General features: G+C 44.0%; 1 protein-coding gene across 2 annotated transcripts in view; it reads left to right on the forward strand.

Moving 5' to 3' along the window:
• Positions 1–12,765, forward strand: part of NPHP4 (nephrocystin 4) — a 286,074-nt gene that overhangs the window by 54,094 nt on the left and 219,215 nt on the right. For both annotated transcript variants that reach the window (XM_083162998.1, XM_083162997.1), the window contains exons 4-5: positions 8,334–8,503; positions 11,537–11,601. In XM_083162998.1, the coding sequence (XP_083019124.1) occupies positions 8,334–8,503; positions 11,537–11,601 (235 nt within the window). The remainder of the gene's footprint in view (positions 1–8,333; positions 8,504–11,536; positions 11,602–12,765) is intronic.

The following is a 12,765-nucleotide window of genomic DNA, read 5'->3' on the forward strand; positions in this document are numbered from 1 at the left end:
GAGGCCAATACTGTGCATGCGCCAGCCCAGTGTCGTTCATCTGCAGTATACAGGTGCTGGGACCATGATTTAGCTTCTCTGGACTGCTACCGAGAACGATACTGAGCATGCACCTGTTCCGCAACCACAGTGTGTGTATGTATGTGTGTGGGGGAGGGTACAGATTACTATTGTTCCCCAATCTGTTTCTGATTTTGGTCTTTGCTTCTTATTAGTTATCTCATTCTCTGAGAAGAAACTGCAAATGTATTTTTTTTATTAGAACACATTCATTAAATGTTTACGACCTTATAGAAGATAGGATCTGGAATATCTATCTGATCCGCGCAGCATGCTTGCCGCTCTGTGCATCATTTTCATTGTGCTTGTTCTGATGACAAATGAAAGCCGCGTGGAAGTGCTAAATGGTTTGTATGCAGCCGGGGACGATGGTATTAAACCTGAATGTGCCTTACATTATTTGGAAATCTGTTTACCCGCTCGCTCATAGAGGGTAACTGTCAGATGTAGATAAGGAATATCCGGCTTGAATGTCATTGATTCTAAGGCAAACCGTGAGCAGCGCTGAGCGCACTCCGGGAATAATGATGCAATTTGCAAACACGGGAATTCTGGTCATTGCTCGGATCTCAGGCTTTGTCTGGTTGTAAACGTTTCAGCTCATGTTGTGTTTATGGGAAGCTTAGAATTTAGAAACTACATTTACTATGGGCCTGATTCAGACCTGATCGTTGGGCTGCGATCGTTGCAGCCTATCGCACTAGGCAATCAGTTCAGAATCTTGCACCATTGAATGGATTTCCCCCACGAGTAACGAGTAAGTCCAGTAGACTTACAGATGCGCTGCGAAGGCTGTAGGAAGAAGGAGGCCGCTACATTTTCAATGACCCTTTCTCTCCCAATGGCCTGGACCCCGCTTATTTTTCTGGGGCACTCCTAAAAATGCTGACATTCCTGCCCACAGGCTGTCAATCACCTTGCATACGGACAGCGAAGGCTAGCCCTTGTTGCTCCGTTCGCACAGATGGCCAGGCGCACAGCATACCGTGCGCATGTGCAGTTGTCCGTTAATTGCTGAGGCTGCAAATTTGCAGCCCAGTGAGCATGTCTGAATAGGACAGTGATGGCTAACCTTGACACTCCGGCTGTTGTTGAACTACACATCCCAGCATGCCCTGCAACAGTTTTAGCATGGCCAAATAGTAAAACTGTAGCAGGGCATGCTGGGATGTGTAGTTCAACAACAGCTGGAGTGTCAAGGTTAGTAGCCATCACTGGAATAGGGCAATATATGCAGGTAATGAAGATATTCATTGACACAGGACGTTATGTACTTACTAAGAAGTTCCAAATGTGCAGTAGGAGTGACCAACCACAAATTGGCTTTCATTGCCTAACATGATGAGTTAAATGAAAGCTATTTGCTGATTGGGTGCTTTGGGTATGTTTGCCACACAATGGTAAAACCAGATGTAATGCAAGTGTTTGCCAATTAGGCTGAGCCAGACATTTGCCAGTGCCACCGTGGGCTGATAGGGCCGTCCAGTTAGGGTGCATGGTGATAATATGATCATCTTCAACGTATATGTGTTGTATGTGGATTGTTTTGGAACCACGTACAGTACTCCAATATCGCAGTTTGAGCCTAATTCAGACTGGATCGCAATGCGAACATTTGTACTGCAGGGGGCATGGTAAAACCTTCAAACGGTCGTTACAATTTGTAACAAAGAAATCTGACAATAAAGCAGGAAGTAGCTGGGGCCAATGGCGAAGGCAGGGCGGGCTTTCTGTTGCCCGTCACTCAAGTTTTAGATTTTTTTATCACATCAATGTAACTACCTTGTTTATTTTCAAAGATTTAATGTACATATTTTGGAGAGATCTTGGATTAATACGCCTGTCCTATGTATCCTTGAGCGTTCATAGATTAAACCTATTCAGCTTGTAAATAAAAGGAATCAATTTAAATAACGTTTCCCTACTTGCTAAGTATGTTGTATTCTCTGTCTGACAGTTCTGTTTATCTGCATTGCCCTTGGGTACGGCATGGCCTTGCTGTGCTCTCTTCGTTGGAATTGGCTGTATCCAGGGAGCAGATACCGAATATGTCATATGTCAGACAATGATAAGAACCAAATGTGCCTCCTTATAGTAATACATGGCAGAAATTAATACAATCCAGAAAGAAAAAGTTGTGTATTTAACAGAAGGTGACAGGTTACAGAGATTGGAAGAAACCATTTGAGGGAGGAGTTTGTGTGACTGAAGCATATTATCTCATGAATATGAATCAGACCTTATGACTATTAATCAGGGAGTAATGTTGCTGGTTACTAGCAAACTCTAGAAACCCATGAAATATATTCTCAAGAGCCTGGATTGATTTTGGTACAATCCCAGGTCTAAAGGTCCATACACACTGGGCGATTTTGCCCAGTGTGTATGGACAGCGATGACCGCTGTCATCGCTGGGGAGAAAGCCACTCAGTACTTACACACTGAGCAGCAGCGCTCACCGCCGGGCCATACACACTGAGGAGCAGCACTCACCGCCGGGCCATACACACTGGGCAGCTTTGAGCTGAAAGCCGCTGAAAACACCAAGTTTGAGTCTTTTCGTTCAAAATCGCCCAGTGTTTATGGGCCTTTAAGGTGGCCATACTCTTCTGCGAGTGAGGCATGCGATACACTACGGTGAGCCGCCAGGCTCCCGTTTGGCAGGAGTGCATACAATACATAGTATGTGCTGCTTTTACATAGGATGTATCGTATATATGATCCTAGCAAGGGCTGCAGGTTCCGACAAATGCTATGTGCAGCCTTTGCAATCTCTGGCTCCGATATGCAATCTCTGTCTCCGATATGCAATCTCTGTCTCGTGGTCCCCACGGATCTGAATGGGAAGTTAGCCACATATGATGTGGGTCGTTTTTACCCAATTTTTTGGCCTGATGCATTCGAATCAGGTAAAAAAAGGGCACGAATCGTGTATGCAGACCTTTAAATATATTTCTCACCAGAAATGTCCCTACCAGATTTTTCAAAATGAAAAAATTAAATCCTATTTTTTATACAGTGAGATGATACTCCAAGGTGTGTCCAAAAGCCGCCACATTTTGGAGGGCAGGAGCCTCAGCCCACCGGAGGATCCCTTTCCTGCTGATCTTTGACCAGTGGGGAAATTGACTAATTCCATCTAAAGGTTGTGCAGTTATATGTCGGCATTGATAATGTCCTCACCAGAATGTTGACATGATCTACTGACCATATCACGTTAGCATTTAAGCGTACTCCATCGCCATCATTGTGGCCATGATAACATTTCATGAGTGTGGAATTTCAGCATGTCGGTTGATATTATATTGCCCACCTAATATACCAAATCCATCTAAAAGGCTTTGGGGCTCCTTATCGCCATCTGGCGTCCCCATAGAGAATTATGGGGACAGCTGCTGCGAGCACTATTGACCACAGTTAATTTCCTGCATAACATCTATACAGTACATAACATATATATATATATATGTCGAACGGCCTGGCACTCTGGATGACACAGGCCAACCACCGGGGTGCCTTCCTGAGTAAGGTATAAAGCTGGCTTTGGATCCACAGCTGTGGAATCACGAGGCGGCACTCTCCGGATTTAGTGCAAAATAAATTGTATTTAAATCATAACAAGCAAAAAAAGTGCAGAAATCAGGTCATGGGTGTCAACAGTTTCGGGGAGCAATCCCCTTCCTCAGGACGACCAACAGGGTAATGGTGTGCAGGACGACAAACCAAGAACTTGTTTTGTGGGACACTGGGGACACTGTCTGGATATGGAGAAAGGAAGCTGTGGAGACAGAGATTGGAGGTAGGAGCAGATAGGGACTGGGGGTGGAGAGTTTGTGGGTTTAAAACTGTCACAGCTCAAAGAGAAAGTAAAACCTGTCACAGTTTAAAGTGAAAGTACATTACAGAAGCCGTAATTTTGACGGGCTATTAACTAGTCGTTTATAAATAGCAGTGGGGCAGATGTATGAACATCCCGTTTACGTGTTAAAAATAACATGTCCCGCTTCTACGGCATAACGAGGAGAAGTGGGCACCCCTTACAGCCTGATGTATTAACTCCCCCCTTGCCAATAAGGATCCGTATCGGTGCCCCCGCAGTGCTGCGCATTGTATGAAAAACCCTCGCCCCAGTCCCCCTGCCCGCTCTCTGGGCATGCGCAAGATCTCGCTATTATTGCAAGATCTCCAGCGCAGCCCAGAGCCCAGTAGCAGGGCTAGTGTTGTCCTTGCTGTGGGGATAGGACAACGCTAGCCCTGAGCTGGCAAAGCAGCCGGGGCTATTTAACACCTTGAAGGCTATAGATTGTAAGCTTGCAGCAGGGCCCTCTAACCTCCAAGTCTGTCTGTTGTTACCCAGTTAGCTTTATCACTGTCTACTATTGTAAAGCGCAACGGAATCTGCTGCGCCATATAAGAAACTGTAAATAAAGGCAAATAATACATCGTACTGGGGGGATTACAGGGGACAGCCCCACCGAGCGTTACTGTCCACATTAGGTGCACTGTTAGTACATCTGATAAAACATAATCCCCCATCTGTTAACTATTTAGTGCAGATATACCCTAACGCTAGTTGATATATCTGCCCCAATGTCTCTACATTGGCGTTCCTTGTAGACTGTAAGCTCCTCTACCATCTCTCACATCTGCACCCCCTTCTCCAACCTAGTCTGTACATGTTCTGTGTTATCTGCATGAAGTTGTAGGATTTGTTATTCTGACATCTAGGCCTGAAAAGATTTAAAAAAACAATGATGACTGAAATGTAACATCTACTGTTTTACTGATTTTCTATTGAAAATATTAAATGTTAAAAAGTTAGGAAATGTGGTGACTTGGAAACTGGAAATGAGATTGCACTAGTGAATATTCATTTGCTTAGTAATACATAAGCGGTAACAATGTGTTTTTCATCCTGATTCATTCTATTTATATGAATGTTCCTCCACGGTAACTTGCATTATGTTGCTAAGTGCATAAACTGTTCCTGTAAAGGTACTTACCTTGAATATTTCATTGCACATACTGTATTGTTCTGCTCCTTGCATTGTGTCTCTATGGGGATGTGAGTGAGCCTGAATGGGGAGTTTTATCGCAGTTATATACAGTGTATGGCATAATACATTACTAAGAACATAAAGAACAGATCTTTATGAGGATGCAGCCTATGAATTCACTAGGAACCTGGACTTCATTATCAACAGCTAGGGCAGGGCTGAAACTTGGATTTTCGTTATCTGCATGCACATATGGGTATCACATCTAGCACACAGGGCATGCGGTCCCCTAGTTCTCCCCCTAGAGCAGTGGTGGCCAACCCGTGGCTCTTCAGCCTCATGTGGCTCTCCCCCTTGTAAAGTGCGGCTCCTGCTCCCACTGCTGCCCGCCGCCCACTGTCCGTCCCAGTCCCCTCTGCTGCCGGTTCCCTGAATCCCTTCTCCTTCTGAGAGGAGGAGAGTGCGCATCGCGCATCTCTCCTACCCCTTACTGTGCATCCTTGTGACTGGGCCGTCTGCCAATCAGAGCTTGCGGGCCAGCAGCCAATCAGGAGCCGGCCAGTGAGCTTTGATTGGTGGACGGCCCAGTCACAGGGAAGTGAGGGGGAAGGAGACGCGCGGTGTGCTGTGCTGTGCTCTCCTCCCATCGGTGACATGACAGGAGGACTGCAGGGGGACACCAGACTGTCCTCTCCCCGCCGGCAGCAGCAGCAGCAACAATGGTGAGTGCTGCTGCTGGGGAATTTGCACTGTGGGGGCATAGCAGTTTGTGGCACTGTGGGGGCATAGCAGTTTGTGGCACTGTGGGGGCATAGCAGTTTGTGGCACTGTGAGGGGGCATACCAGGTTTTTGGCACTGTGGGGGCATACCAGCTTTCTGGCACCGTAGGGGCATACCCGGCACCGTGTGGTGCATACCTGGCACCGTGGGGGGCATATGTGTATCTGGCACTATTGGGGGCATATGTATATATGGCACTGCACTATTGGAGGCATATTTGTATCACACCCACCCAAGGAGTCAAAATAGACTACACCCCTTTTTTTGGCGCATGCGCCTTCGGGGCGCGCATGATGTCGGCTCTTTAGCTTGACTACCGATATTTTTCGGCTCTTTACCTCTGACCGGTTGGCCACCCCTGCCCTAGAGAGTCTGTGTCTGCATTGGTGTATAGTGCTCATGTCTGAATTTAACCCTTTGCTAACATCTCTGTGTGAGATGTTCAAAATCTCAGCTAAAATTGCCAGCGTCGCTCACATTTGTTATATAAATTAAAATATTTTTTTTGTGCAAAAATAGATTAGATTACCTATATAAGGTAACGTTGCAGGTCATTATGATGAATAAAAATGTTTGCTTGGCAATTCTAACACCTATTTTGACAAATTCACTTGGCTCTGAAAGGCATAATGAATTCCGTTACAGTTACGTCCAACCAGTCTGCAAGCACAAAATGACAATTTTCATACTTCATATGTTTTGATAGTAAAAATAATAATATATATTAGGTTGGAGTTAAAGAAAAATCCCTCTATAATGCATCAGGTATACCGGTAATCATATAGTTTATACACAATCTGTGCATTTTTATTGTATTTGCACCAGTTCGCAAGCAGTGATCCCGATACTGACAGCTGTATCTGCATCTCCCCTCTTGTCTGCCTCTGGCACAGTTATACACAGTACCATCTTAATGTGTGGGCACATTGGGTGCCAGATGGCTGACAGACAGTCGGGATTCCGACAGTCATTACACAAATGTCGGAATCCCGACTGTTAAAACCCTGACACTCGGGGCGAGCGCAGTGAGCCCGCAAGGGGCTTCGTTGTGCTCCCCCCACTGTCTAAGTCCGTGCAGTCGGGATCCAGATGTCGGGCTAATGACTGTCGAGATCCCGACTGTCGGGGTCCTATGCCACACCCGGGCACATTGGGCAAATGTATAGATGAAATATGTGCAGGACTGATGTTGGGGTACACTTTCTTTGTGGCTGTGCAGTCTGAAGGCGCAGCATCGGATCAACTGCCTGAACTTCCGATGAAATCACACTGTCTATTTTTTGGGAGTGCTGCAACTGACATCGCAGGGCCAGATCTGCACATGTACAGTATTTATTGATCTGCGCAGATCATTAAACATTAGGAAATTACGTAAATTTCGGCTGTACGGAATCAGGCCCATAGGCAAGTGTATAAATTCATTGGATGGTGGAAACAATGAACTTACCCGCGACCTTGATAGTCAATCGCCACAGTGAGCATTTGGCTACAGCCTGTGAGGATAATTCAGGACAGAGCCTTTTTTTGTCCTGTAATATTCCCCATATAAAGTAAATGGTCCCTGCTCCAAGCCCCAGCCATGTGATCAGCTGAATATCTGCTCTGGGAGTATGGGGAGATGATTTTTAAATGAGTAGGAATGAATGCTGCTCGGGGGCAGCTGTATTCTGAATGTCAAGAGATATTTGTAATACGCGCTCATCTGTTTTCTAAATGAAAGTATAATGACGGAAGGACTGATAGATCGTGTAACTCATCCACACAGCCACATTCTCATTTAGACGCCAGCTCAAACTAATTCTACTTTACCATTTCAATCTTCATGTTGTTTGTATTGTGTTTAGTGTAAAATGATTTCTATGGAGACAAGTTCTTTAATATCGGTAGTTGAGAGGTGATTCTGGGTCACTCTCTAAGCAGCAAAAAAATCACTGCTTAGCCATATAACACCGCCCGAGCCAATGCCCCCCCCCCACCACCACCACGGTCCGCACATCCCCGCTGCTTTGCGAATAGATGTCTTGCATATACATTATTCGCAAGGTAGTGTACGGGGCCGAAATCATTCGATAGTCGCCGATCATCGAATGATTTTGACCTATATTTGCCCACCCGCGTTGGCATAGGGACGCCCACTGTTTTCCCCGGTGCACCCAGCAGTAGGTGTCCGCACAGCCGCCCTGCACGTGCGCAGTGCACAATCCTCAGTCCGCAGTCAGAACAGACTTGAATGACCCCTTAGGTTGTGTTTATGGATTTCTTCTTATTCACTTTGTGTAAATGAGATCTCGAATTTGCTGGTTTATTTGTTATTTGTAGCAGGAAATACAAAAAGTAATAATAAAAAGAACATCAACAAAATATTGTTGGCATGAGAGCATAATCCTTCCGACTCTTATATAACCTCAGGTCACGCAGGGATGGAGCGTATGATTTATCATTTCATAGAAACATCCGGAAAATAAATATCAATAACATTTCTCTCTTCCCTGCAGACTATCTACTTCCACACGCCCCTGAATGATCCTGGTATCGTGGCCGTGGTAGAGGTGGTCGCTGCTACCAAAAGGCGAGATGGGACGAAACAAGAGTTGTCCTGTGGTTTCGGGTTAATGAACCTATATAACGTCCAATCAGACGATGATAAAACCAGCCTGAATAAAAGGTAACTCTCAACAGATAACTCCGTTGCCCCAGGCGGTGATTCAGAGGTGGGCGCAGTTCATATTTTCATATATTTGGATGTTTGCAGCTTTGCGAAAGTATACTAATTCTGCAGGAGGCATCTGGAACAGCGGGCCACCCCTGCCCCATCCGTCCCCACGAACGGCTCAATCAGGCAAAGGCAATCGTATTATAGCGATGCGAGCGCAGGACCCATCCTGTACATATGCAGGATGGATCCTGCACCTGGGCAGTCTGGTGAACATTAGGAGAGGGGGCAGGGGGTCGCATATGTGACCCCTGCTGAATCGCCCCATAGAGATTGGCACATAAGCAATCCTGGTCCAATCAGTAGACATCGGAATTTTGCGTAGACTGGGTCCCTAGCGACTGTCAGGGTAGTGCAGTGCACATACCATTTCCCGTAAGTACCGGGTTTCACAAATGCTGGTGGACCTACGAGCACATAACCCCTGGCAACAAGCAAGAAACCCATGGCAACAAGCATGTAGGTAAAAAATATATATAATTAACTAGTTAAATGCCGGTCAAAATGACGGTTATTGCAATGTACAGAAGGGGCCGTTCTCTTCATTGCCGCCAGCACGCCATCCACTGGTATCTGGTGTCTGAATCACTCGCGCGTCCATTGGCAAGAATGGTGTGCGCAAAAACCCCATTCAGCTGATGGCGGGGATGGCGATCGGCGCGCTGGGAATCGCTTAGATGAGAGTGGCTCCATCTATACTTTCACTTTAAGCTGTGACAGTTTTTAGCCTGTAAACTCTCAACACCAGTCCCAATATCTGTCTTCATAGCTCCCTCTATCCATATCTAGCAATTTAAAACATACCAGTATCCCTGCAAAACTTGCTTTTGCTTTCGGTTTTTACATATTTTAGCACACAAAGTCATTTGGTCCATCAAGTGGCCTCTAGTGGTCATTGGCAGTACTTTACCTCATAGAGGTGAGGAGTAGTTAGCCTTTTATATATATAGATGTACAGGGGCTGAGAAGAAACTTATTTTTTGGATGCCAGGAACAGACTTTCTCTTGTAGGAACCATCTGACGTCTTAGTGGAACCTGCAGCATTAAGGAACCTCTCCTGTGTTTGAGCATACCATACCCCTAACACAATAATATTGCTTTCCTGGCCATTATAGCTTTTACATCACTAATACATGTTCCCGTAGCAGTACTTTGAAGTAACCTCACATCAGAGCACAGTAATAGGGAATATTTGCTTTTTAGGAGCCTAATGGCTGCTGTGTGTTTTTGAATTCACAAATGAAATGCTGGCATCATAGACTGCCCAGATGGCTTATGTTCCTCACTCGGCGTTACCGAGAGGAGAAGAAAGGAAATAATGTTTGATAATATTTACTGCTGTATTTTGGTGCCGGTTAGACCACTTAGATCGATGTAAAATAACATATTATCTATATGATTACACAGTTGGACATGTTGCTTCCAAAGGCACGCATTCTGCAAAGCCGCTTCATAAATGCTGCAATATAGTTGTGAAAACAGTCGTCGTTCTCTACATGTATTTCTGCTGATGTAATAAAGGAAATCTAAAAGAATATTTGGTTAGAGAGATAGTAAGTTGGTGGAACATGAGCAATAATCTCCGGTGAGGTCACGTTGCTACTTGTAGGGTGTTAATCATGTGTCAATTGATCACAATTTGAATTGGTCATTCGGGAGCTGAGATCAGGTTTTCATTCTCTAACCCAAAAATTCCCTTGTAAAATAAAATGACCGTCGCTGTAAACCAGAAATATAACTCAATCCTGTCTGTACTCCTCTTTATAGTCATCGATGTACCTATAACCTCCCATCTACTTATTTGCATATAAATTGGTCCCGGCTCAGGCCACTGTTCGCGCCTGCCCCCTACATACTATTGAAAATGTCCCACCCATAAAGAACATTTTTGAGAGCTGTCTCCCCGGCCGGCGGCTCCTCATGGAACTGACAGCAGAATCACATTGACGCATTGCCAGAGCCCCAACCGGGTATATGAGGTGCCGGGACACACATTCTTATCATGCTGACCTATCATCACTGTAGACATGATAGTCAATGAAACATATCCAACCCTTTGATTATAGGGATCAGCAGTCCCTATGTTTGCAGCACACCAGTCACTGTGAACTGCCTATGGAGATCATCAGATCACAACGTCCATCATGTAGACAATAGAACACTTTAATTAGTGCCCAAATATCTATACAAAGTCCTATTTGTGTGTTTGAAACCATATTGGTTATGAGGTTGCTACCGAAAAATGGTTATACCACTGTTCAAAACTAGGCAGTTGCCTAGGGATACAGTCGCTAAATCGACACATGAAATAGGGTGACATGCCTAGGTCAACACAAGTATTAGGTCAACAATGGGAAGGTCAACAATCAAACGTTCAAAAGCCCTGTTGACCTTTAGTGGTCAAACGAATGTACCTCGACCTTCATAGTGTCGACCCCATGGCCCATACCCAGTTGCCTATGGTGACAAGACTACGAGGATTCCTAAATCAGGGAGCTTTGTAATGTCACTGCATTCAATGCCTCATGGCACCCCCACTCCAAGACATGGATGAGCAATGTCCGGGTGCTTCTACTGTGAAGCTACTGGTTGCTGCTATTATGTGTCAATGATGGGCATGGAGGATGGCGCTTGGTTATGCCACAGTCTATTGCTTCACAGTCTTTTGCTTCAAAGTCTTTTGCTTCACAGTCTATTGTTTTGCGTCAGAGACTGCCTGGCTTCTTGCCTGCTAATGTAAGAGGTGGTAGCCGTAGTATCTATGGGGCAGATGTACTGTATTACTCCTGAAGAAGAGATAAACTGGAGATAGTGGAAGGAGATAACGCACCAGCCAATTAGCTGTGTTTGAAATTGGCTGGTGCTTTATCTCCTTCTCTTCACCAGGCTCAATACATCTGCCCCATCTTGGCTAAGGCATCCCGTGCATCCATAGAGCTTCTGCTAGCCATAGCTGATACATATTATCTCCCTTCTGCTTTCAGGTTAAACATTTACCATGGATCACCCCGAGCACTGTTACATCCATCCTTTAAGGATCCCACTGAATGTAAGTATTGTGTATACTCAGCTGTGTTTTTTTCCTTATTCTTTTACTTATTAATATGAGGTAGTTGATACTTGTATGTAGTCTTTTTTGGTCTAATATTCAGGAGTGAAAACGCACTTTCTGTTCATATATAATGACTTTGTGAAGTAACTGAATATTATTTTGGGTTCTGATTTCTTAAAGAAAATAAGCGCACATTTATAATGGTTAATCTATTAATTGAACACACTGTTGTGTCGGAACTTGAAAAATACATAATAATAAGAACAAAAATATTTAAAAAAAATTTGACACCTTGAATGTGGTAGGTAGTATCCTCAGACATGTCAAACTCAAATGCAAGCCATATCAAGAAACGGTAGAACTAATGCACCATCCCAAATAATGTACCTTATATTTCCATAATTCATTTCCATAATTCATATGCAAATGTTAAGTAAAGCTATCTTCAAATTTATTAGCATACATGCAAACCTATTGCTATAACAGACTAGGAAGGGTTAACTGTGGGCAGAAAAATATGGTTTAAAGGTTAGCTTAATGTAATAATTTGAATCATTTCAGGAAAACAAACTGATTTTTGGTGTATGATATATTCTTTTCACTTTACTAAACACTGTTAAATGAAAGTACATCATCCCTTTTAGTTTATGAAAATGTTTTTGCAGATTATTTTGCTGTATGTCACTTACAGTGTTTTTTTTGTACATTGTGACTTGCTTTGTGTTATTAAACAACATGTTATAATGTTCTGTCTTTGTGCTACTAACGGGTTCAAGTGCAAATACTAAAGTGCTAAATGAATAAAATTGTTTGGTGTACAATAATGCTGGTAGCTTTAAAATGGCATTGTATTGTAAATTAATTCAGGGCCGAACACAAATAGTATCAGCTTTAAAAACTTTGCTGGTGGCAGAATTAAGTATTCTAAATGGTGTTAGGTTGCCTTTTGGGAGATTTATATAGTTTGTATACAGACAAGGTAGTTTTATTTTAATTGTCCCTTTTACACCTGCACATCGCACATGCTAACTTGAGTTCTATTGTGACAAATAACAATGTTTAATGTATAAAAACTGATACAAATAGCATTTTACTGCCAACAGTTTCCTCTTTCTTGTGTGGTCACTACTAAAGCCGTTGTGCATGCAAGTAGGGTTACAA

This window comes from Crinia signifera, chromosome 19, assembly GCF_055691185.1.
Source record: "Crinia signifera chromosome 19, ASM5569118v1, whole genome shotgun sequence".
In the NCBI taxonomy this organism is placed as follows: domain Eukaryota; kingdom Metazoa; phylum Chordata; class Amphibia; order Anura; family Myobatrachidae; genus Crinia; species Crinia signifera.